This window comes from Dermacentor albipictus, chromosome 9, assembly GCF_038994185.2.
Source record: "Dermacentor albipictus isolate Rhodes 1998 colony chromosome 9, USDA_Dalb.pri_finalv2, whole genome shotgun sequence".
Taxonomy (NCBI): Eukaryota; Metazoa; Arthropoda; class Arachnida; order Ixodida; family Ixodidae; genus Dermacentor; species Dermacentor albipictus.
In genome coordinates this window covers 11,877,088-11,904,476 of record NC_091829.1, presented here as the reverse complement: position 1 = coordinate 11,904,476, position 27,389 = coordinate 11,877,088, and the positions used below count along the sequence as shown (strand labels likewise).

At 41.7% G+C, this 27,389-nt stretch overlaps 1 protein-coding gene across 1 annotated transcript; it reads left to right on the top strand.

Annotated features, from left to right (window-relative positions):
* Nucleotides 1–355: 355 nt before the first annotated feature.
* Nucleotides 356–25,386, top strand: LOC135911131 (metalloendopeptidase OMA1, mitochondrial-like). Its single transcript, XM_065443261.2, has 9 exons — nt 356–775; nt 1,099–1,187; nt 1,545–1,684; nt 6,012–6,185; nt 10,795–10,902; nt 14,514–14,642; nt 15,064–15,138; nt 15,255–15,395; nt 21,314–25,386. Exons 1-9 carry the CDS (start codon nt 570–572, stop codon nt 21,452–21,454), a joined length of 1,203 nt encoding a protein of 400 aa, XP_065299333.1. The 5' UTR covers nt 356–569; the 3' UTR covers nt 21,455–25,386.
* Nucleotides 25,387–27,389: the final 2,003 nt, after the last annotated feature.

Genomic DNA, 27,389 nt, shown 5'->3' with positions numbered 1-27,389 from the left:
GACATGCGAGGGCGTCTGCTAGCGAGCGTTCTCACAGGCCCCCGAGACCGTAACAGGCGCCGTGGTAATCACAGAGGCCGCAGCATGCAATCCTGGTTGCAGACGCTCCAGAAGCGGCGCTCGTTGCCTTTTTGATAGAGTGTAGTACACTCTACGCTATAGAGTTAATATAACCAACTCAGTATAGTACAGTACAGTATAATAACTTTATGCTCTACGCGGCAGGCATGGAGGCATTGGCGCTACTCAACCTGCCACTCAACACGTCGCAACAGTAGGAGGTCTATACATTAATTCGAGCAATTGTAGAAGTCAATCCAAAGCAATCCGTTAATCAGTTGCAGACGCTTTTCAAGTTCGTGCCTGTTTCGTCCGCCTGGGTTCGTATCGCCAGCTTGCTTTAATTCCGCTGCACAGCAGCTTGGCCGCTATTTGCGAACATTCGGACATGTTGTGAAAGAGACACAAATATTTTCTATGAGTGCCATGTACAATCCTGTTCCAGAAGTGACGCAGTGACGTCTTTCAAATGGGCCTGCATCATCACTTCAAACACCGCAACCAAAAGTATGTGGGCCGCGAGGACACTTTTCTGTACCGCAAGGTTTGCAGCTTCGGCACCACTAAAGAATGCCACGGTATGTTGGCAGTCGCTGCAACGTCAGCAAATAACAAGAACATCCAACTTCCACACGTCTCCGAAACGCTGTATCCATCCCATATTTCTGATCGCTGCGAAGCAGATTACCAAAGGACTGGCAGTAATTACTGGAAGGTGAGTTTATTTTGTTGGGCTACGCTGTTGTACGCTACACTGTGTGTTTATAGCGCTCTAAGTTTTTTCTAATAACGTGACTCCGTTGTGCTAGCATGTTTTAAGTTTCGCCTCCTCGTAATAGTTCAAGGACGATCTTGTATTTGCACCGTCGTGTTAAGATAGGAATGCGGGGGTTGTATATTAATGTTGATGCCGACCAACCGTCGCAAAAATGAATATTTTTTTATTTGTTTCTCTCCTACGTATAGTCTACCCCGGCCCACCTATTTTCCCCGTTTCTGCTTCTCGCTTTGGTATTAAAACACAGTGGATATTTTCAGAGGATTTCGAAAATGGTGGAAGTCGTTACCGCCAGACAAGAAGGCATATTTCATAGCTGTCGCTCTCAGGAACAAATGGAAAATTGCAGGCAAGTTACAAATTTCCATATGTTTGAATGCATGTGAAACAACATTCATAACACAGCCTAGAGCTGTTAACCATGCCCAAGCATTGTTAACTATTCGGATCTTTGTGTGCCTAATTCTACAGCCTAATTAGTTTACAGCCTTGACAAATACGATTCAGTAACCCTGAATAGAAGAAAAGGAGTATTTATGACCAAAAGAAGTATTGCAACACGTACTGCCACTCGCACATTGTTTATAATGGTTATAACATGTATACATTTTCTCCATTTGTTTACATTTGTTTTCTGCGGAAACTGGCACAAATTGTGAAAAGCACAGCTCTTTATTGTTTCTAAGATTGCAGTTTTGAATTCCAGGCTACTTCGGGGTAGCGTGGGGCATTGGAGGAATTTATTACTTCAGCCACATCCAAGTGACGCCAATCACTCACAGACGCCGCTTTGTTGCCTTCACCCGTGAGCAATTTAAGAAGATATCTGACTTCGAGTTTGAAATGGTAAGCATTTTAGAGCAAGTGTTTTGAGTGAGGTCAATGTCACTAATGGAGTAGAACATGATTTTTGCATGTGATAAGCACTGGTTGAACTAAGAGATTTCCTGGAGCTTGCAAAGCTTATTGTCAAAACATTAGCCATAGTGACATTCCATCTTCAAGTACTGTTGATTGCTTCAAGCATGCATCTTCCTTTGACACTGCTTTGTTAGGCTTGTAGGTTGTTACTATTGCAAATAAGAAACAAAATAATTGGAGACAGTATGGTAGCTATCCTCAAAAAGTATGTGATGCTTCCTTTTTCAGCACAAGAAAGGAAGCCAGAGCAGTTGCAGGGATTAGGAAGAGAAAGAAAAAATGAAGCTGGCAACAACTCTAACAGAGGCACTGAAGAGCTATTGCGTGCATGATATCACTTAAAGCCAAGAGAAACAAAATAAGCTTGAATGTAGGACAGCCTACTTCAGAAAGTACACAAGGAAAATCAAGCTGCAAACAAAAGAAGAATGGCAAAGACAGCTGAATTACCTTTCACACCACTTAGCCTTGAAAGAGAGTGAGAGGAAAGAGCGAGAAGCAATGTTTAGGGGAACCTGAAGAGGTTAGCCTACAGGCTTGCATACTATTCTGCAAGCACAAGATGAAAGGGAAAAAACACACACACACATGCAGCTGCGCATGAAGCAAACTGACACACAAGTTGCGGCAATTTACAGTGCCTGGTTCAGCCTCTTATCCCGCAAAATCAACTTTGTAGCATGTGATGCAGCAGTAACACACCATAGCACTACAACATTCTGCACCTAAAGGTACATTTTATGACATATGGTAGAGTTGTGCAAAAAACATGGTCGCCAACCACAGAAATAAACATTTCAAAGAAAATCAGGACATTTCGGCCATCTTATTGGAGCTTTGTTCACAATGTAAAAATGTTTAAAAGTATTGAACAAAAGACGATTCGGTTCCTATATAAGAGTCTTGCCCACAATGCATTGTGGGCATTGTGAACTTGTTTCTTGTAAACTTTTATTTCTGTGGTTAGTGTTAGTGTTTCTTGCACAATTGTGCCATGATCATCCCCAACCCGACGAGTTTTTGTTCAACTCTGTATTTCTTTCGTGACATATGCTCACGTGCTGCCATACCTTACGTTCCAGGGATAAGCGAAACCCTGTCTCGTGTTCTACGCAGTTATGACGTTGAGGTGGCGCACGTGCCCGTTTGTAAGCTGAGGCAAGCGCTCGTCGGCGGAAAGGACAGGCTTCCGAGAGAATCGTTTCCCGGCGTGGTATATAAGATACCCTGCGCAGATTGCGACTACGCATACATCGGTGAATCCGGCAACTACAAACAGAGACTGAGACAGCACCAGAAAGATGTCGAAAAGAAGCGTACAGTGTCGAATGCCCTTGCCGAGCACGCGGATGCAACGGGCCATGATATCGACTGGGATCGCTCAAGAATTATCGGCCAAGAAAGAAACCAAAAATCGCGTCTGTATCTGGAGTCACTGGAGATACAAAAAACACGTCACACGCTTAATCGAAATGAGGGAACCCTCCCACCGTCATACACGCGCTGCCTACGTCACGTTCTAAAGCATACATAAGCTTCCATGAACCTTCCGTCATCCCATTGTGAACAAGGCTTCCGTAGCGAAGCCGAAACGTCTTTTAGATTTTTTCATTTTTTAGCACTTCTATGTTGGTCGGTGTCCTTGGTTTTACTTCTTCAATGCTTCATCCCGACCAGACGGGCTTCCGTCGAACCCTCGATTTCATTTGACATATGCTCAGAGTGGCCTTTAAGATAGTCCTTGAGCGGGCAATTTGATCAATTCCTTCTATTACTTGGGCTCTGAGAGTTAATGCTGCATGTCCAGATCATGCCACTAAGTCTAATGATAAAGGTGACGCATGCTAGAAATTTAAGGATGATTTGGAGTTATGGAGGTAAACGTGCTGTACATGTATTTTCAGAATTTTATAAAATACATAGATTGTAATGTTACTTATGTGAGAAACGGTGCAAGAAACGTCAACACTCACCAGAAAGACAATATCAATGCTGTGTTAAATGTTCTGTCTTTCTAGTCTCTGTCCATGCTTTTGTGCACCTTCCCATGCCTTTAAGATTAACTAACTAGCCAAACATCATGCCCTTTTGTATAATGCAACTAATGTTTTACTGTCATAGCATGACATTTTTCAGTTGTTAACTTGAGAGCATCCTGGCACGCTATTTTTGGAGAAGTTCACTGGTCATTAAAGGGGCCTTGAACCACCCCTCGGGCTTGGTGAAATAACATAGTCCGTGGGTAGCCTATGCTACTGTTAACATTTCAGCCAAGTTTTGCTGTTGTACGTGGTGTGCGGAGCTCGCAAGTAGATTGCGAGGTCACCTTTCTCTCAAATGCCCTCTTTTCAACAGATGGCCCTGTTCTCACTCTCTTCTAGACACACTATTGCGTTGCTGGACGCACTATTTCGTCATTCCTTCATATGGCTGCTATTGGCCAATAGCTGACATTAAGCTCTGGTTGGCTACATGGCTCAGATACCACGGCTGCCGTCGGGTGCTGCCACGAGTCCACTGGCAAAGCTCACTGCAGCTCGCTGAGGACAACCGTATTTGGCTTATGTTTAGTGCATCGTAGGCACCAAAGGTGGAAGTCATGGCACCAACATTAACATCCAAAATGAAATTTGAACTACGTGCCACAGTGACAGTGCTCTGCTGTGGTGCGTGCCAACAGCGGAGCGTTGTAAGCAAGCCCCACTGCACCATAGCCTTTGCAGTGCAATGCATTGAAGAAGGAATGGGAGCACAGCGGAGGCTGTGTTTGATTGCCTATAACTCTGCTTCGGCTGAACGCATTGAAGTACTTTTTGCGGCAAAGTATTTCTGGAATAGCCTATTTTCACTTCAAATGCCTTTCCCTACTTCGATAAAAAGTGGTTCGGAGTCCCCTTATGGCATGAAGGCTAATATTCTTCATTTTGTCAATTTGACATGATTTAAACAACATTAATACATAAGCATATTATATGCCCAAGACCTTAAGCTTGCTTGTGTTTCAGCTGATAAGTGATATGCAGTCAACTGTAAGGTGTATTTTATAAACACTTCACTCAAGATATTGAGAAAATTCATGAAAAGCATTTGTGGAAAGCTGTAATGTATGACAAAATGCCGAAATTTACATTTTTGATCTGCTCAGATTTCATCAGCTTTAATATATTACCAATGAAACAAAAATTTTGCCATCATTTGTATTGCACATGTTTGTGTTGCATCTATGTTTGTGTTGCATATGTGTTGCCATGTTTGTGTTGCATCTGCCTGTCTGCCATACATGTTCAGCATGTGTTAAGACGAACAAGTTCTTTTGGGGGGATAGTCTTATGGTGAAATGCTCCTTGGAATAATTTCTTTTTATTTTATTTACTAGCGATCTGAAAGTAGTGCCATTCATAAAGGCTTTCATGTAGATTCCAAACATGTTAGATTTCAAGTATGTCATTACTTTTTGTGTAGCTGCTATATTTCTTTAGTTATGTCCTACACAATGTTAAAATACTATACTGATCATTGCCGGCACTTCCTTGTCTATAAAATTTTGACAAAAAGCACCCTGCTGTAGCTTATTTAGCTTGTTGTAGACTGCAGAGTACCGATATCTATCCAAACAGCGTGCACAATTACTGGAACTATGCAAAAAAATTTTGGGACGCCATAAAAACGTTTTTTCACAATCCCATGAAGTGTAACCTTGTACTTTCGCAACTACTGCTGAGATATATTGGAATTTCAAGTATATATCAGCATTCTACATATCTTGAAGAGTATTTATGCCAAATTTTATTAGTATAGGGCAATTATTCACATACCTTTCAAGGCGTCTTCTTATCGACTCTTGTGCAAATTTTTGATCGCTTGTCTCAAACAGATGCCTTTATTACACTTCTGAGTGACTGTAATTATGCTTTCACTGATGGCAGCAGCTGCAGGCAAGTTTAGCTTGGTGAAAATTCCTGCAGTAGCTATTGTTTCTAGGCCTTTCTTAACTATGTCATGGCCTAGCTGTATCATGTTTTCTTCTTCATTACGATGACCTGTTACAGTGACTGATTGACTTTGGCGTTATGCTGATGCTGAATGCAAGGCCACGGGTTTGATTCCTGGTTGCAGCAGCCACAATTCGATGGGAGTGGAATGCGAGAACACTTGTCTACTTGGATTTATATTAACATTAAAGAACCCTAGACAATCAAAATTAATCCAGAGCCTCTCACTGTGACGTTAAACCTCACAATTTCTTTTTCAGCAATACGAGCTCTTCAAACCTCACCTTCTGCCATCTGTGCACCCAGTGTATCACCGTGTTGTACGAGTGGCCAATCAACTGCTGCATGGAAACAGAGACATCCCTGAAATTCACGATGTCACATGGTCAGTGTCAGTAATTGACAGTCCCATGAAGAATGCCTTTGTGATGCCTGTGAGCACCATCTTTTTTTGCTTCTTCTTTCAGTTGTCCCTGGTTCAGACACTTTGATTAGCTGTTGTTGAATGTCGCTTTACTGTAAGCTTTCCTGAAGAGGCAAGAATCATCTAGTATAGTTATGCTTCTCTTATTCGATCAATTTCACAGTGCTACAAGCTGCTCTGAGGTAAATTGCATGCATATGCGTGTGCATGCCAGTTTTGAGGGTGTGCGAATATCTGAAACTTTTGGTAGCTCAATTAGTAGAGCATTGTATGCGTAAGCGAGGGTTGTGGGATCATTCCCCACTTGTGGCAAGTTATTTTTTTCATCCACTTTCATGTTCATTAATTTATCATTTCTTTATTTCATTTATTAAGCACAGGTAACTTCCCCTATGTTGTCCTTTGTGTCGGTGTTTGTTGGCTTCTTATATTACTAACAAAAATCGGGCCCCTCGGTTAACCCCCTTTCTTCTCGTTATTTTCTTCTCATCGATACTTTAGGAACGCTGCCAAATAAAAAGCACAACACTTGAAAGTTGTAGTGTGTTGCATCACATTATATTGTGAATTTTTTTCTCGCTTCATTTTTATTCCTTCTATCACCTGTTATTTCCTTTGCCCCCTTCCCCAGCGCAGGGTAGCCAGCCAGTACTTACACTGGCTAACCTGCCTTCTTTCCTGCCCTTTTTTCTCATTCCTCCTCCTGCATAATAATCACATTAGTAATCAGTCTCCCTCCTAAACTATGTGCCCATGCAGCTGGCAGATACCTTTGACACTGTTGTGCTGGACTTAACCATCATGTATAATGGGACAACTGTACCCTATACTCTAAAAAAAGTTTACACCCTTTAGGGCATATCTTGACCCCAAAGAATAGTCATCGTCTGTCTTTCTTGCATTTCCTTTCTTGAGGACTCTGCACTCGCTAGTTTCTTGTCAAGGATGGTGATGTTCATGACCTGGAAGTGCCAGGCGCACCGCATTAAATAAAGCAAAAACACGCAATATAGATGATGATTACTTGTTTTGGAATTTGGTGAGCCCCACAGGGTGCATATTTCCTTAGGGTGTGCCACCTGACTCAACCACTTGTGTGTCGGAGGAGGATAGTGCTTTTAGGGGAGCTCATGAAACATGATAAAGAAAGTACAGTGCTACAAGACAAGGCGTCAGCAACAGTGCAAGTGCTGTTGCCCTCTTTTTTCTTGTGCCTTGTCTTGTAGTGCTACATTCTCTTCTCTATTCTTTTTTCCTTTCCTTCTTTTGAACACATCTTGCCCTTCTACCATCTCCCCACTTTGTTGTGTTCCGAATTGCCCATGCAATGCTCAACCAATTGAGCCACTGTGACGGCTGTCACCCTGTCTTGTTTCTCGGGTATGCATAGTATGTCTAGCCCTTTGAGTGTTAGCCGGCGTTATGCACAGCCGTGACAGTGGATGGGGGAACATCCTTTCAATTGCAGGTGTCACACAGCACGTAATCTTTAGGTGCAGAAAACTGGCCATTAAACCCTCGTGTGCTACCTCGCAGCAAGGCTGTTGGATTCCAGACCCTTGCTAGGCAACAAGCAAGAAGAATAAGGGGAACAAAGGGGTCCTATTTTTATTAGCTACAAATACATGGAGTCGACTGAGCCAGGGAAAGCATTGGGGGAATCAACTTTTTCTTTTTATTGGTAATGTAGAAATTTTAAGGAAAATTGAAGTGAAAGTGGACAAAGAGACAACTCGCATCTTCCTGCGCCAGCCCATCCTGTGCCATCTATGTGGCATGGGATGGGCTTCGAGCTTTCCATACCACCTTAGATCTAATCCATCCATCCGCTTCCTTTACCTTGACCCCAATTCATCAGGCTGTTCCCAGTAAAGAACAGAAAAAAAAAACAGAAGGACAGCAAAAACAAAATGTGGAATAGAGATCAGAGGAAACTGAGTGAAGAATGCAAATGCAAATTTCTGCTTCCATATGCGTGGCGTCTGCAGCAGCACATTATCAAACACTTTCGCAGGAATGTGATTTTGTGCTTATTTTTGCCTCATCGATACTGCCACTCGGGCACAAGCTAATCTTGTGCACTGAGTAAAAAGATCAGGTGAAATGTTATTGATAAGGCACTAGCAATGTGGGGTCTATGTTGGTTGTTGTAAGTGAGTGAGGTTTAGAATTGATTCTGATTCTTTTATTAGAATATACTGAGCAATGTCCTGTATTCCACAAGAATACCCAAGCATTGGCGTTACTAGCACTCTGTACTGTGATGATACAGCCCAGAACCAAAAATGGTGATGTGAGCAGCTGTGGTTCTAAATTGTGGGATTTGTAATATCATTTGATCATGTTGCAGTCATTTTCACTTGTTAAATAAATGCACTGTGTACAACGTGCCTTCATTGGAATATCAACATGCAGCTGATGGCGATGCAGAGCGGTGTGATGCTAGCTTTAGCTCGGGCCCAGCTCTGACGCGGCCTGTTTAAATACATGTAGAACGCAAAAGCGCTTTTCTCAGATAACCCCTGGACCAATCTTAATGAAATTTGTTGCAGTTGAGAAAGAAAGGTAAATTCTAGTGACTGTTGGAAGCAGAATTTCTGTTTAGGGCCTGAGTTTTGTTAATAGAATGTTCAAAAATTCGGAAGTTCAAAAAGAATAGAAGCACGAAGTTTACAAATTAATAGCTGCATTAAAAACAGATATCGCGGTTCTGTAAATGGCATCCATTAGATCATTCAAAATGGACAAATGCAATATGTAATTTTATATCTTACGTGAATTCGTTACGTTGTGTGCAAGACCTCTGCAAAAGATGTATTTCCATATTACTAATTTCTTTAGATTCATGTGTAACGTATCAGTTTTGTCCGCTTTAGATGTACTATTAGATGCAATACATATAATTTTGATATCACATTTTTCATTGCTGAGTTGCAGAGTTGTGAACTTGATAGTTTCGTTTTCTGAAAATTTGCAATTTTTGCCAATTTTTAATAAATAATTGACGACCTAAATGAAAAATTTGAAACTAACAATCGCTAGATTTTAAGTTTTTCTTTTAAATGCAACTAACCTCGTCAAGTTTGGTGCAGTGGTTGCAAAGAAAAACTAAATCTCCTTTTACATGTATATATATGTAGGAGCGCCTGAGCTAAAGCTTCTTCTTAAGACCTGCTAGGCAGTTGGTACCTGAATTCTGCAGCTCTCGGATGCCTGAATTCGTAGTGCCAGGAATAAAGGAAGAAAAAGAAGAAAAATTGTTTGGGAGAACAGTACACATATATTGCTCTTCTCACTTCTCTTGTCCTTGTCTGCAATGTGCTATATCTACCACTCATAATGGATGGCCAGCAAGCTAGAATTGCCACCTTGGAGAATGCAATTTTACTGTGTGACATGAATAAACATAATATTGATTTCACATTGCTCATGTATATAACATGTAGGTATATACTGATAACTTTGATGTGAAGATAGCAAAGGAAAAAAAGCAGAAGCTTGTACTATGTACTGCTGGTACCATGGCATGGCATCTCAAGAACCATCACTTTCAGTGTTTTCTACTACTGCTAGAACAGTAAACCAACAGAGTGTCAGAATAAAAGGAATATATCTGTGTTCCGTGTTACCAGCATTCAGGATTGACAGTGGAACGGGTAGATGAGCTGGATCAGCTCTTGGCAGGTTTTGTGAATATACATTCAGGATGACTCAGACTCGCTTGCAATAATTAAGAGGAAGCTTTATCTTAGGAGCTCCTCTAAATGCGTGGGAATGGAGAACTAATTTTTCTTGGCAACAACTGCAGCGATCTTGATAAGGTTTGCTACATTTAAAATAAGTCAGAATCCAGTGACTGTAGGAAGTAGATATTCAATTTATGCCATCACTTCTTTTTAGAAAACTTGAAAATTACAAAATTAAGAAGAAAGGTATGAACTTTGCAAATTTTTAACAAGGCAATAATAATGGTGCTAATACAATTCTGTAAACTGATACTAACAATACACCTAATGCAGTCAAAGTCGATGTATCATGCACCGGTCACTAATATACAACTAATCTGGGAATAGGACTTGCAAACCCCTCGTAAACACTGCAGCAGTTCGAAATAATCTGTAAATTTATGTATAACATTTGTCCACTTGAGATTCTCCAACAGATGCAGTTTACAGAACTATATCTGCTTTTCCTTGTTGGTGCAAAGTTTCCATTTTGTAAACTTTGTGCTTCTATTTTTTCTTAAATAGCTGAATTTTGGCGACATTTGTAAAAAGTTAAGGTCCTAAATCGAAATTTTTTCTGTAGTTGCTAGAATTTAACTTTCTCCTACAAATACAACAAGTGTTTATCAAATCAGTCCAGAAGTTCTCTAACGAGAGCATTTCTGTGTTTTAGATGTATTTGAATACAGGAGTGCGAGTTGGCGTTGGGCTAAAGTTTCCTCTTATAGGGCTAAGCTTATGCCGCCTTCATCAACACTTTTGTTACCAAAGCAGCAGAAGGCTTTGCTTGTTTTTGTACAGCTGTTGCTTGCTCCCAGCAGCTGCCTGCAAGCATTGCAGATACATTTCTGCATTGTTCACTGCATTGAAATGCCTGTCTATTGTCCTTTGCAGAATGGACAGATCTTTGTTTTTGCTGGCATGCTCGAGGTCTGTGGAAATGACGAACAGCTGGGAAACGTGCTTGCTCATGAAATGGCCCACTGTGTCTTGGGGCATGGCGTAAGGCACACTGCTACCTTCCTTTCATTGTTGCCTCTTTCTTGTTGTGTTTGCAGTCAGTCTGTGAACTTGTAGTTATTGCATAACGCCACCTCTGATAATTTTCAAGCTCCAAATGGAAACAAAACAGAAGCTGATTTGATCATTTTCTTTCACTGTTATAACTGTAAGCCAGGAGTTAGGGGTCTGTCCTATGTTTAGCTCGAAATTCATGGAACGATCTAACACATGTTAATTTATTGTCATAGAGTCAGATAGCATAACAGAATGAGGTGCGACTTACTGTTTGTAACAAGCCAATTGAGAGTGTTTTACTTGTTATAGCATAGATGGCACCACCTCATCTGTATTAGGAAGCTTAAGACAGAATATTTTTTGAAGGAGATAATTCAGTTATGTTCTGTGTTTGCATGCATGTGTTTGTGCGTGTGTAAACAATGAAAACAGGTTTGATGTTTTTTTAAACTTGATTTTATATTTGAGTCCTACACATTCATAAAATTTTAAGATAAAGCACTTTCTGGTGACAACGGCAAGAGTAGGTGCATTATTTTGTAATTTAACAGGGTTAGTGCTTTTGCAATACTAATAACGACAGTGGTAGTGATAGCAAGTTAGTTATAGGGACAGTTACGATTATTTATTTACTAATTCATTTATGTGGTATTCTGAAACTCGTAGTACAAGACATATCCAGCAGTCTAGGGTATGCAGCTAAATGCAGTTGTTTGCCTGACCGGGCCGCAGCATCCTTATACAAGTTCACACTGTGTGGAATATAGTGGACAACAGTGAGGTACAATATAGTCGGAAAAAAAAAATGCGTTGAAGTGCAAGTACAACTTCACATACAAATAACTTCAAATTTTACGCCTGTGAGAAATATAAATTTTAAAAGAATGTGTGCCATGAAGAATCGTATCACACAAAATCATATCTAACCGATGAGCAAAACGAGAACAGGGTGAAAGCTGGAGCCAACGTTTCGACAAGTCGACTCGTCTTCTTCAAGGCGACGTATGCTTTGAAGAAGACAAGTTCACTTGTCGAAACGTTGGCTCCTGCTTTCACCTTGTTCTCGTTTTGCTCATCGTCTTGAATTTCCATCTCCCGCATTCCCCGTGTTTTCCTAAAATCATATCTAGGGCATACGAAAGCAAGTTATCAGATGCATCATATTTACTCTCCTTAAAGGCAGAATTTGATAAATCAAAAGTATGATAAATGTTCTCCATTGCTTTCACTAGTGTTTGGTGTAACTGGCTGAAGATGTTGCTGGTGGTAGATTACACCCTTTCCTTTCACTTGCAGACCAGTTTGTTCATATTAAATAATTATCTCCCTGCCCTATCTTTCTCTCTTCTTTTCTTGTTGCATCTTACACAGTACATTACAAAAATTGTTTAGACCATGAACACATTTACATGCAATCATTCTATAAGCATTATACTTCTTAAGCTCATCAGGATCGTTACTTGTTCCTTACAGTGTTGTTCGTTGTACCATCGAATTCAGCACACAATATTTTCCTATTTAGCGTGTTTGTTGACAGGTGTTCTGATACAGCAATGCTCAGAAGAAGCTAACTGAAGTGTTCTTTGTGTGGGTGGCACTGTTCTCTTTTCGAAGGTCAAAAGAAAGGTCTGAAGCAAAGTGCGAATATTGGAGGGTACCTTTAGAAACAAATGATTTTGAGGATCAGCAGACTCAAGACAGCTCATGGCCTCTGGCACACTTGTATTATGCCTAAAGACCACAGTTTGGTTAAAGCTGTGATCAGCAGGACAACTGAGCTCAGGTGCTTCATGTTAATTTTCGCTGGAAAAGGCAGCACTCAGAGAAATGGCCAGCATTATCTAGATAGAATGAAATAATTGGAATTACGTCTTGGGCCTTCTGCATAACAAGAAGACAGTACAAAGGTCTTTCATCTTGCCTGTCGTTTTCCTGTTGCACAGAGACGTGGTAGAAAAAAAAAACAGCAACTGCATATTGAGCGCTTAAGGAACTCTATGAAGGAGATGTTCCCATTTGGGTTTTCATGTTACTGTTTCAGTTTATGTTGATAATCTCCTCAGTGTTGAAAATTGAAGGCCACTTTAAAAACAGATTTTGTTGATTACTTATAATCTATTACCTTTCTTGGTAATTTACAATCACTGTAGTTCAATTAGAATTTTCATTAACCGATTAGGTGTAATTTGTTGCTTTATTGATTTAGACAAGTCGAAACTGCTGACGCTATATTGGGAACCAGAATTTTGCTGTAACTACAGTAGAAGCTACGTTTTAATGCGATAGCATGATATCTCTCATTACACAGAAATCCGTCGTAGTTGGCATGACCGAAATATGGTACCAAGAATGGTCTATGGTGCAAAGAGTAAAAACACGTAAAAAAAAGGCTCAGATTTATGCAGAATTTTACAGGGAGCTTCCTGTAAACAAAGTCAATTTCATTTCATTTTATTACCTTAAAGACCCTTTGTGGGGTATTACATAAAGGTTGGGTATACTAAAAATATTACAGAAGGTTGTCCACGATATTATTTTGGAGAACACGAGTTACTTGTCCCATGAAGGCAGATGAAGTTGTGATGGTGGCGATGTGGTGGAGAAGGCCATTTCAGTCTTTAGCTGTGCGATGACAAAATAATGACAATGAGGCAACAGTGCATGCACTAGAGCAAGTAATGTTTAGTGGATGGCCTGTGCGCAGGGATATGCGCGAAGGTGGTAAAATGTAAGATGCGTGGCGAAGTGTACTGCTGTAGAACTTATGGAATAATGATAAGTTCATGACACGGTGATGGTGCACTAACATATCCAAACCAGAGTCTACTTTTAATCATGAAATGCTGATGTCACATGAGTATGACGAGTAGATGTGTCTTATGGTGCAATTCTGTATGGATTCTAATGCATTTGTGAGGTAAATCTCACAATTCCACATGGACATTGGAATTGAAAAGAATTTACATTAATAATATTCACATTAATGGCATTGAAAAGAAAATTTCGCACATCTTGGCCTGGGTGGGAACCTGTACCTTCAGGGTGTGAGATGAGCGCACTTCCCCAATGCCACAGTGGCTCTACGGTTCTGGCTTACTAAAGGTGTGCCTACAGCGTGCGTCATTGCGCATGTCACGTTGCAGCCATCTGGCTGACCAAACGTGTGGCCTAGTGCGTATGTCACTGGGCATGTGACGGTGCAGCCAGTGGGGAAGAGTTGGTGCCATGTCATGAGTGTATACATAGAGCGTGTTCATGACGTCCCGACGTTTACAAACAGCACAATGCTTTCACATTCCTCACATGGAAGCAGTCTCAAGTGTCTCTGCCGAATTCTTTTGTAGCTTCAATTGCCAAGCCTTGCTCAGGCATGCAAGAATGCTAAATTTTCATAAGGGTAGAGAGAGCGAATGATCCCTGACTTAAATGCGTGACTTGAACATTTCCCAGAATTCACTATTTCCTGACATACTTGCAATTGCTGTAATTCGCTCATAGTGTACTTAGCACTATTTATCTGCCGATTTTGCTTTCGTCACAGAAAAAGGAAATGCATTTAGAAACTGAAGTGAATGTTCAATTTTCTCTTCACACAGGCAGAACAAGTGAGCTATGCCCAACTCATCGATTTTGCCTTGGTTGGTTTTCTGGCGGCAATTTGGGCCATCATGCCGACTGACGGCATTGCTGTTGTAACGCACTGGTTTTTCGAAAAGGTTGTCAGTGTAAGTAGTATATATTTGTACTTTTCATGCAGCACGACAACAGAGCTTGACAGGGAGCATCTGTTGAGGCAGTGGTCACAAGAACATGCCTATATTTTTTTTGTCTGAGAAGTAGCTGAGATCATGGACTTGAGTGAAAGTACTTAGTAGTACTGCACTGCCAGTACTACTTGCAGTGGTTGAAAGGCTGCTTTAGCTAACATTAATTATGGCGAGATCATGTGGAAGAATATTTTGCGAACCTACTGACACCGTAGTATTTGCTTGTTCTGTATTTAGACCTTGGTAAGCACTGGTTATTCATAGACTTTTGGTTCATTTGTTTATTTTAGTGTGTTATTAACATCTTGTAAGTGCAAAAACAAGCTCTGACTTCAGAGAATACAGAGAATATTTGTCTCTAATCTTTCTGCTTTCGTAGCTTCTGTTGAGGCTTCCTTACAGCAGGAAACTTGAGCTTGAGGCTGATGAAGTTGGTCTTCAGCTAGCAGCCAAGGTGGGTGCATTTCCTTTATTTTGCAGTTCCCTTTATTTGATATTGTGCTTCCATAATGTGCCCTAAGATGACCTTTTGGGGATGTGGCCATGTTTACTGTTTTCTCGTATTTCTAGGCATGTTTCGATGTTCGTGAAGCCAGTGCATTCTGGACAAAGATGAGCCTCATGGGAAATGCCTTAGATGACATAGAGTTTATTTCTACTCACCCAAGCCATGAACACCGTTCGGAGTACCTTGACAACCTCATGAACAATGTAAGTGGCTCTTTTCGCTGTCGTAAGCCGACATGTCTCGTCTCTGTAAAGCAGCTTAGTGAAATAATTGCCGAAAGTCGGCTTAGAAGGGAGGGCCGGAAAAGAATTTGGAGAAAGTTCAAGTTAGAGGGAAGACGGGATGAGATATAGGTGTATCATGCTGTGTGTGCATGTGTAAGAGTGCCAGATGGCAAAGATTAACCTGGAGACCTCCACTGCAGTTTCCTTCCTAATCCACTTTGCAGTTTTATAACACCACAATTTGATTTTTATATAAGCACATCCCCTACCAAACTTGCACAGTCAAGGAAGAAGTGCAACACCTTCGTTTATTAAAGCAAAAGCCTTAGGTGTCTATGTTGGCGGTGCCCTTGGTTGTGACCTTGGTGAAACTGCACCGTGACGAAAAATGGCCGATGCCGTGAAGAGTAAAAACATGCAACAAAAATGCTCGGTTTGACATCACATTTGTCGGGGAGGTTCCTGTAAACAAAGTGAATTAGGAGCTTTGAAAAGAAAATTTGGTACACTTCTGTCCGGGTCGGCAACGAACCTGTGCCTTCGGAGTGCGAGACGAGCATGCTTCCCTGAAGCCATGGCTGCTCCATGGTTCTGGATTACTAAAGGTGTGCCTAGTGTGTGCCTGATTGCACATGTCGCATCGTGGCCATCTGCAGTCTTAAGTGTCTGCTGAATTTTAAATTTAGTAATTGCTATTGCGCTAGGTCATGTTGCACAGAAAAGTGGGTGCGCACGCTCTGTGTATTAACGTCACAGTTGGAGTGGCAGTGGTTGTTGGCGGCAAGTGATGCAGGAGGTTGCATGCTCTTGCAGCTTGCAAGGACGGCTGCACAAGTATTCCACTGCGGAAGAGGTGCGTATCGCTGCTACTTAGTGAGGAGGTTGCTTTAGTGCCACACGTTTACTTCCTATTGCGGCTCGTTATGTCTTGCAAGAAATCTAGCCCCGATTGTATCACTTAATGCATTACCAATATGTCTTGCAAAGAAGTCTAACCCCGATTGTATAACTTCATGCGTTACCAAATGTGCAGTAGGCTTTTGCCTTCTTGTATTATAAGAGTGTAATACCTGCCAAACTTTTTTTCAGAGCCATGCAGGTCATATCAAGCACTGTGATGTGGCTCTAAAGTCTGTTTGGAGTGATCCGCTTAGCCTAAAGTTTTATGAAAAATGATATGACATTAATTAAGTACTTTCCTCTTTTCACGTCATAACAGGGTGCGAGTCACTATTCGCAGTATACGTTATATGTTGCCTTAGCTACCCACATAGCTAGGTCATAGCTGAAACAAATGGAAAAAACATGAAATATCTCCCCTTAGATATTGCTCTAAGAGACCTCACAATGCATACTGGCATACTGAATTGCGAAGTATAGACACAAAACATAAGAACTTGCTTAATGGAGCAGGCTAAGTTGCTTAGGTAGCCATACTTTACATGCTACACAGCAATCATTCACTCTCTCTGAAGAGCCCTGTGCATCTGAAGAAACTGCTTGTATCCTCCTAATGCTCCATTTGTGCTTATAACAAACAACACTTCAGAATGTACTATGTAATGACAGAAACTTGCTTACTTTAAGAATACTAGGTTGTGAACATCATTTCATATTAATTGTGATAATGGCTGTCGGTTATTCAAAAACAATTCTACATTCGATTCGATTCAATTTCCTTCTGGCACTATTTGATTCATGTTTGATTCGGTCTCAAAAATTACTATTTGTGCACCCTTGTAGCACTCACGTGCGAAAGCACATGTATGTGAGAGCTCATGCGCATGACAGCGTGAGCATGCAGAAGGACATGTCTGCACTAGTTTTTATATTACACACGTGCTACCGTGTGAGAGTTTTGCGGCATCCGAAGGTTTAGGTGCTGCGGTTGCTGGTGACGCTTTGTTACGCTTCTCCACTGCCCTGGCCGACGGTTGTGGGGCACGTTTGTCTCTGAATTCCGCTGTTCGTACCTTATCGAGATGTACTGCTTTGTCTTGCCGGTTTACCGAAGCTTCACTTCCACCGATTTTCACAGTGCACGGGAACTGAATTATTTTTTATGAAAGCAAAGCTTTTTTTGTGAACCCTCCCAAACTCTTGTGACCGTGACTGCTGGCTGGGTATTGCTGTCTTGTTGAATAATATTTGCAGGTAAGGCATGTACAAAGGTTATATGAAGGTACCCATGTAGTGGCCAGGGTGTCCACCAACCGGGAAAACCGTGAAAACCGGGAATTCTCAGGGAATTTGAACAGTCTGGAAAAACTCAGGGAAAACTCAGGGAATTTGTGCTTCCATCAGGGAAAATTAGCTGTAACTTTATTGAAAGGGAGCGAAAGTCGTGTTAATGCTGGCTCCAGTAACAGAGGAATCGCAACGAATCGTCATTGACGCCGTGTCATCGGCACGATGTATTGCCAGAGTAGTTAACGACCGATTTTCTAGACGCCCGATTTTTCGGACATGCCCGATAATTTGCACGGTTTTGCGGCACCACACGTACTCCATATAGTCAATGTATATTGCCCTGACTGCAGGTCTGAAATGGCATTAATCAAAGCCGCCACCGCCGCTATTTTGATTATCTCGCCGCCTCGAACCGGCACTCTCGCAGGCAGATCCGCTGGCAGCCGTAACCACCACCGCGGCAACGTTAGGCCTAGCTGCTTCTATGTTCGCTATTAAGCTTCTTGCCATGCGGTGCCGTGTTTTTCATTGAAAGAATTCGGCGCTATCACCAATGGCACCGACTCCGCCTTTGTAATCCTCGCGATTGGCTTTGAAACTCGCAGAGCACAGCGCGTTGCGTAATGCCAGTCTCCGAAAGTTAGCTTCGCCTCAGTGCAATAGTGTTAGGCGGTGAAGCATAACAAGCGTGGGAAGGGGGCAATTGTCACGGGACATAGTATGTATTCCTTAATTACACATGCATGCACCACGTCTCCTGTCACAGCACAAGCCCTGATATGCCTAATAAGCGTACTGTCAGGCCTTCAGAGCTTTTTCAGACTTGCCTGTGGTAATTTTAGCCCTTAAAGGCAGTTAAAGACATGCATTAATTTTTTTCAGACTGCCCGTTTTTTTTTTCGTTTCTTTTTTTTTTTTGCGGCCCCTCGGAAATCCGAAAAATAAAATGTTGACTGTACAACTGACCAAGAGGATGCTTCAGATGATCCATGTGGTGAAAGCGTGGTAGAAGGAGGATGAGAACAGAAAGGACCGACGCACTGAGGAATTAACGGGAAAGGAATTGCCGGCGCCTTTTTGAAGGAGCTTGAGCTAAAAAAAACAAAGTGTTGGCTGACGCTGAGACACAGGTGTCCCTCATCCAAACCAAAACAAATTGTTTAAGCAGTGAAATCCAACACTGAGATGTTGTGTACGGGCTGAGAGTATGTCAGAACAGTTGAGGTTGACTTCCAGCTGCTGAGAGAGAACCTTAGTTGTGACAAAGTTCAGGACCTCATACAGATGAGCTTGCTATCAGTTGATGGAAATAGCTGACATTAAAAAAATATTTACTTATGTATGCATCTCCTTTTCATTCGTATTTGAAAATTTTCGACTCAATTTGGAATGGGCTTTACCATTTCGTTCTCTGTGCATTTTACTAACACCTTCCTTCTGTTTTCTTTTTAAATAAAATAGATATTACTCCCTACTATTCAAACTGAATTAAGTCTTTTTGTTTCAGCATGCTTACTAGAGAGTGACAGCATCGGGCAACGTGGTGTCAGCCTGTCTTGACATAAAACAAAGTTCTGTCTCATTCAGGGAATTTCGCAAAGGTGCTCAGGGAAAACCTGGAAAACTCAGGGAATTTGGAAATGTCAACTTGGTAGACACCCTGGTGGCTCATGTAAACTTTGTATGCTGACCATGTATGTCCAGCTCTGTTCTGTGTCACAAGATAAAGAAAAACAACAATAATAATAAGTCCCTACATAAAACCTGCACGTGTAATGTTGGCCCACAGGCATCTCTAAAGCACATCAATCTGGTAATGAAAGGGTGAATTTATATTTCACAGATTCTTCGATTTACTTTACTTTCTTTGATTTAGCAACTCGGTATGTGTCACTTGGGGGTGTCACAATCCTCTAGAGTGGGCATGTCCTACCGTGACACAAGAGGTGCAATCCTTAAATGTTGCTCAATATGTGTCATGCTTTTCTGTGCATACACCTGTCATCACCAAATTGTATGCATTGCCGTTAGCTCTGCAGCATTTAATTAACTGCTTTACTTAAGCCTAGTTTTGCATTGGTTCCAACATGTGCATTGCATCTGTGTGAGTTTTCTTACTAAGTAAATTTGTTTCTTCAGCCTAATTAGTCATGTCGTCTTACCATATTTAGGACTCTTGGGGATCTTACTTTCACATAGGAAATGTAGAATGTGATAAGCCTTCGAATTAGAAGATGCAGTGTGGCAGATGACTGGGCATGAACAAATAATCTAAACATACCAAGTGTTGTTTGTTCCCAGTTATCTGCCACGCTCTGTTGTGAAATTATGGTAATACCAACTCACTCAAACCTGCTCAAACCTTAGAATTTTGTGATTACCAACGTCACACCTCTTGAACCACTTGGTTGTTTTGATCCGCCTCTATCTGCTTTTCTTGTGGAAGGGCTTAACTCTCAGTTGTGACTGATCAATACTGATTACAAATCTTGGAAGCTTTCACATGGTATATTTGTTTCCACATGGCACAGTGAAAAGGTAGTGAATCTTGAACTTGTACTGACTGGGCAGTTATGATTGAAGGTGTAAGTTGTTGTTTTTTTTTTTTGTTGTAAAATGTATTCGACACTAGTTCAAGTGATAGGCTATGTCCTATGTATAATCTGGCATCCCCGTGCAATGTATTTTCGACATTGTGTTGCCTGGTGTTGCCACTACCATGTCACATTGAACAATAACAACTGTTAGCATGACCAAGGCGCATACTGTCATGTATTTGCTTTGACTAAAAGCCACATCCAACACATTTTGGTTCATGGTTATGACACAATTCGAGGTGTACATTAGAAAACTCTGGGTATTCAAAATTAATCCAGAACCCCCCAACACAGCATCTCTCCTAGCCCAAGGAAAAAATGAAAAAGTGGAGAAGGAAAGGCAGGGAGGTTAACCAGTTTAGCTCAACCGGTTTGCTACCCTACACATGGGAGTGGGATGGGGGGGATGAAAGATGAGGAGGAGAGAGAGAGAGAGAGAGAGCACATAGCACAGCACACACATTGTCAGTTAATCAGTTACAGTCCATCACTCTTGCGTGGTACGTGACATCACTGTCACAGCTGCTTGTCCAAGCTCATCTCTTTCAAGAACCGAAGTAATCCCTTCATTGCCTTGAGCTCCGATGTCTTCTGTCGGCGATATGGGAAAATCGTTTTAACTGACAATGGTCTATTGTCAAGGTGCACTAAAATGGACACCAGGGACTTTCTCTGAACATTATATTCAGGACCATCACACAGAATGTGTTCTAGCATCTCCTTACAAATACAGACATTGCAGAGAGCGTTGTCAGCCATTCCAATGCAAAATGTGCTAGATTTCGTGAATGCCACCCTTAGCCATAAGCGATAAAGCAGAGTGACCTCTCTTTGGCGGAGTCGAGTTGACATACAGAGATACATCAAAGCGGGCTAGCCCAAGTGTTGCTTTGTGGACATAACCCTCTTCAATCTACTGATCAATCAATCAGACTGTACCAGCCTTGCACGTGTGAATATTACCTATGTTCTAAAATAGACAAACAAGTACAATATGCCCTAAATGGTCAATACACTAGGGATGCAGAGCAGTAATACCTTTATTTATCATCACAGGGGCTATAATTCTGTTTATTAATATTGTTTACACAATTGTTTCCCATGATGCAGGCTATTGAACTCAGGAGGCAGTGCCATTGCCCAAGGTTGCCACCCCAGGATCCACGTGTACTCATGTCCATGTTGAAGGAAGAAGTCAAGCAGGAGAGCCTTGCCAAGCAAGGAATTGTTGTCTTGCAGCCACCCCGCTGAAGTACTACGGCAGTCCTAATTGCTCCTGGTACATCTATGTCTCCTTTGGTTTTTATGGCAGATTTACATGTTTATCGTATAAGTCCCCACTGTCCAAACTGCTAATTCGAGGTTGCTCTGCACCAATAGTCTTACTTATGCCACTTGAGAGTGGCTCACATATTCATTCTTTATTGGGGTCACTGAGAGCACTCTTTTTTCTACAGTAATTGGCTATGGTGCATGATGGTCAAGTTTATGGTATTAGTTTAGCTCTCTGTTTGTTTTAGTGATACCAGTATAAAGACAGTTTGAGTTTTTAAGTTTTTGTTGCTTTCACTGAACTCTTTAACAATAGCAGGCAATGCACATCTTTTCTAGTTTATCAGCAGTCATTAAATTTTGAGGCTGGGCATTGAAATTGAATACAAGAAGCACAAACGCAAAATAAAAATATACCTGTTGCCTAATAAAGTCATGTGCTGATTAATATTGTTTACAAGGGGAAGAGCTTTGGGATTCGCTATTACCAGTACCTACCTATGTTTCATGGGAAGGACTCAGGTGTGTGAGAATTAGCAGTGCGAAATTTCAGGTTTTCTTTTTAGGAAACCAGCCCAGCTTGCAAACAAGTGCATAGCAAATCCAGGTAAAGGACATCACTGCACAATGAAGGAATGCACCTGCCATGCTAGTTGAATGTTCTTTGCCAAACCAAACTTGAGCTTCATATGCATTGCCATTGTCCAGTGTGGTTGGTGCAGAACTGCGAGGATTTGTAGCCATCTCTGCCTTTTTCTGAGAACATGAAAATGCCTTCATATGCTTCAGGAGGGAATTCATGAGCATTTGTGCTGCTGAACCAATACTGCTGCTCCGTTTAGGTGAGCTTCGTGCTCTTGGAAACCCAACACCGGGGAAATTGGGCCATTCAAAATCTTCAATACTGACTGGCGACATCTCACAAGAGCACTCATTCAGTTGATCGAGGCCATTGATGCGACGAAACCGTGCTGTTTCAAGGGCTTCAAGCCAAGGAGGACATATGCTTAAGCACGAGTCATGGGGCAGGTCACAGCTGATGCATAGTTCACTTGCTTCCTGGCTTTCATTGATGTTGCATTGTCCGTGATTGTGTTGCTTGAGGAACGAGACCTTGGCATTCTGGCTGCTTTTGTGGCATTCACTTTGTGACTGTGCATCATCATTAGATATGTCAGTTTTGCATAGAACCGCTTCATTTGAGCCAGAGGCACAATCATTGTTTGACATTTGAGATTCAGGGGGCATGGTAACCTGTGAGCTCTGATCAAAATCATTCTGGTCGCAAGGAGCAGGTTTTGGTGCAGGTTGAGCCTCCTTTAAGCATATCGTTGTGATGGCTGGCTGTATTTCGACAGTGGTAACTTGTTCTTGAGGCTCTGGAGAGTATCTTTGGTTCATGAAACTACCATCTTTGAAAGCAGCATTGTTGAGGGAAGCTTCTGAACATAATTTGCGAGTTTCACTTGTGACAGTATCACTTCTGCCATCAATATTATATACCCAGCTTACTTGTTTGACGTCATCACTGGCTTGGTTATCACCGTCGACGCACTCTTCAGCTGCCTCAACTCTAGAGTTTTCTTCAACAGTGTCCTCTTGAAGAAGGGATGTATGTGGGTCTGTATCTTCGTTCACCTGGGAATCTGCATTCGGGGAGTCTTTACTGCTCTGTGGTCGCATGCTGTCATTTTCATTCTTGTCATATTGTGATTTGCTTTCCGCCGTCTTAGTGGAATTACCAGAGTGACGTTTTGGTATGTTACTTCGTTTTGTGGACTTCTTCTTTCCAAACTTGGCCTTTCTTTGTTTTCGTAGCTTCAAATTATGCTGAGTCATGGTTACTTTGCTTGTAGGTATGCTTTGCTGTGTCGTCTTCTGCGTGTGTGGAAATTTCAATGCGCCACAATGGTACCAGGCTGGCTAGTGGAACTGTTGACTGGTCGTTCTGCATAGACGTGCTCTGTAGTTTACGATGCAAAGAAGTTATTTGGTCATGGCACAGAGTGGTTGATTAAGCTTGCAGCTATGGGAACCTTCTGGAATCACACACAATGCACCATTCTTCTCCTACTTGGAAGTTCAATGATGGGTTGTCTTCTATGATTTCTAGCTACTGTGAAAGAAGCTTCTAGAATGAGCCCATCACTTGTATCAGCCAAACCATTGTGAGCAAGGCTCTGTGTTTTGATCTTACTCTACTGAGAGGAGGGGGTTGGGGGGGGGTGCATTTATTTGCACTTAAGCTATTCATGACTACATGATTGATGGCGCCTGTTGTGCTTCAGCTGCATGATATGCACTAGCGTGCAGTGCGCACACAGCGGTCTTCAGTCACGCATATTCAAAAGAGAGAAAACTTTAATGACAAGAAGATGGAGATCGGCCAGAGCACCAGTCTCTGGCCTCTCAGAATCAGAATCAATATTTATTATTAAGTATTTGGCCTCACTACGTAGAGTGGTCCTCAGGGTGTGGATAGAACAAGTTTGGTCAAGGTGCTGCCCACAGTGTTTATGTTAAAAAAGGGAACAGCTGGTTGTTGCACAATCTTCAGGACTACATATTGTCTATTACCTCTTTCAACATATAAAGTGATAGACCTGTGACTTGTTGGCACTTGCATTATGAAAGTTTAACTTTTTGCGTCTTAAATGCAGGTGTGTATCACAATGGCACACCCTTTCCTGCTTGTTTTCTGCTACAATACCAGTGATGGCCATCTCTGCTTCAATTGGTTCGCACCACTGAAAATATGTGTTGAGTTGGCCACTGTTTTACCCTCTGCTTTATCAGCCATTTAACATGTGGTGGACATTTTTTTTTTAAATATCAAAATAACGTAAAGGCCCAGAAGGGCATTGCAAAGAGGGGAATAAAGAAATTGTGATCATTATAACGTACTAATTGCATAAAAACAAATTGTTGGCTTTATTATTTTGTGTCAGCACTGAGTTGAACATACGTATGTATATATTATCTCCAGCTTGTGAGAGTGAGGCCAGTAGCAATGTTAAAGAATAGCTGGTGCCCTCGGTGCTATGTCTTTACGCTCATCCAGTGCAGGTTGATCACTGGTGCTGCCCGATAAACTCTGTCCAACATACTGGTATTTAACACCGCTTGATCGCATATACTGACAGGTGTGCCTGATGTGTTGCCAGTGATCTCTGGAAGTTCTCCTGCACTATTAGACAAGTGGTGGAGCACTTGTGCAGCAGACATCATGCCAACAGTGACTTCAATGGGTGCCAAGTGCAGCAGCTTGACTAACCCTCACGTTTCACTACAGCACTTTTGTTGCAGCACAGCACATTGATAGGCCTTCTGTGAACCCCACTATATCAGCTGGACATCTGCTGTGTATATGTTTTTGTGTGTATTGTAGAGGTGTTTGATTAGAGAAATTTATAAGTTAGTCAAGTAGAGATATACATATAGAAAAAAAATGGACTGGTTTCGACTATCACATAAGTCCCAAATATTTCTCTTTAAGAACACTACTAGGTAATAGAAAACAAACATAACATTTTGTATGCTTTGTGATAACAAACCTGCCAGATATTTAAGGCGAAAACACCTTTGACTGCACATTATGGTGTAGAAAAGGAAAATGAAGAAAGAAAGCTGAAGTACTGCCTAGACGTACCATCTCTCACAGAATATTTTCTCACAATAATTTTATTTCTGCTTGCTATATTAAAAGAGCTACAAGTCGTTAAACATTGCACTCTTGTGCTGTGGCATTTCTCCTCAACTTGTATACATTGCAGCCTGGTTTATGTCCTGCCTTTAACAACACAACAGTGTGCGGCAATGCAAGTGTTGTCTGCTTCCGCTTGATTTGAACTCATTGTTACTGTGGTGATGATGTTCCTAAAAATGATATATATATGCTACTCTCACATTTATCACACTGCAGTTTACTCCCTGTAAACACCTACTGCTATAATTCATCTTTCTACCACAGCTATATCTATCACCGCAAATATATTCGTGTGAAGTAATGCCTTAGCATCCCACTGGCTGCTATCGACACTGTACAATTGTTAACCACATTCAAATTCTTTCACACTCCTCGCCTTTAACTGGGCAGCCTCACAAAGCTTCCACAAAGACAAGTTTCTTGGAAGAAACTCGTTTCACTCCCTTCCTTGGCATGCATGCAAAAATGCATGTCTGTAGGCAACAGCTGGAGCAGATGATCCGTATTCTAAGGTGGTAGTGTATCATTGGTGTATTGCATTCATGTTTTTATTTTACAGATGCACAAATTGGTATGCATACATAGATATTCAAATAAGCTTAATGGGGCAGCACTCATGTGGAAAGTCAATCAAATTGCTCACCTGATTGACAACTCTAACCTATTCTATGCAGACTGGGCAGATACGGCTGAAAACATGGGGACTAATGCGACTGCGATCTTTTTGTCCAGAGCACCTAAATTTGGCTCTTGATGATCACAAGGACCTACCAAACCAACTTATTGCACCTTTACAAAAGGCTTCGGTAACCATTATATTCCATATGTTTTTCGAGAAACGAATATAGTGGACTACCGTTAACTAGACTCCGGTAATAAGATATCGCCGTTAATTCGATCTGGACAGAAGGTCTTCGCCAGCCCCCACGCATTTCTATGGGTCAAAACTAATTATTTATATCCTGAAGCTAGCCTTTACTGGATAACTTGGAACATCACTGGTCCTCAAGCATGCACCTGACCCCTATGGCGGTCCCCCAATGGCTGCAACGTTGGTCTTGGCAGTGCTAGGAGACAGTGAATGCGTCGAGGACAAGTTATCTGCCGCCGAAAAGACTCACCCCGGTGGCCTAGTAGCTATGGTGTTGTGCTGCTAAGCACGATGTCATGGGGTGAAATCCTGGCCGTGGTGGCCGTATTTCGATGGGGGGCGAAATGCAAAAATGCCCGTGCCCCTTGCATTAGTAGCTAATTGGGGGCACATTAAAAATGCCCTGGCGGTCAAAATTAATTTGGAGTTGCCCACTACGGCGTGCCTCATATTCAGACCTTGGTTCTGGCATGTAAAATCCCAGAATTGATTGATTGATTGATTGATCGATCGATTGATCGATCGATCGATCAATTGATCGCCACCGGAAACGTTTATTTTTGACCTCTTTCGGCAGATTTCGTAGTGCAAACGGCAGCTAACAATGTCTTATTGTTTGCGTGATTTTATATCCAAGAAAATGAGTCCAAAGATTGCCTGTGCATCAAATACGAAACTGAAACCGCGTTCGCGGTGATAGCGACTGCCTCCCGTCAACCCAGCGTCATTGCTATGGTCATCACAAGGTGGTGGCAAAACAACTTCCTTTTCAGCATAGCGTTAATGTCTTTCAGGTTTTAATGACGGTGTACTAGAGTACCATACTTTGATTGGTGGCGGAGTACGTCAGGCAATACGGAGTATCAAACGTAATGGACCGCAAGGTGGGCAATATGCTGTAGTCCATGTGGTGTAGCCAGAGGGTGGCACCTCGGGCATTTGAACCCCCCCTCCACCACTAACTAAAAAAAAAAAAAAAAAAACTCTGGCTACGCAATTGTAGTTTATGCACAATGATAACAGAACATCTTGTCTGAGATTGTTAGTGATGAACATTAAGTGTAAATACATTTCCACAGTGTGAATGTAAGCACTGCATCTTGATGACATGACACTTACTTCAGTATAACTGTCCTTTTTGAACGTTATGCTATAAAACATTTTTATGCCGATTTTCGCTGGCCTCTTAAAAAGTGAGAGACGTTTAATTGGTGATCAGGTCTTGTTGGTTTGAAGGAGACACTATTTATTTCACAACTAGAAACTGGTATTTTAGTGAACCTGTCGAGGGCAGGGGTTGGGGGGGGGGGGTGCTGTTTTGTGGTACTAACTGTCCT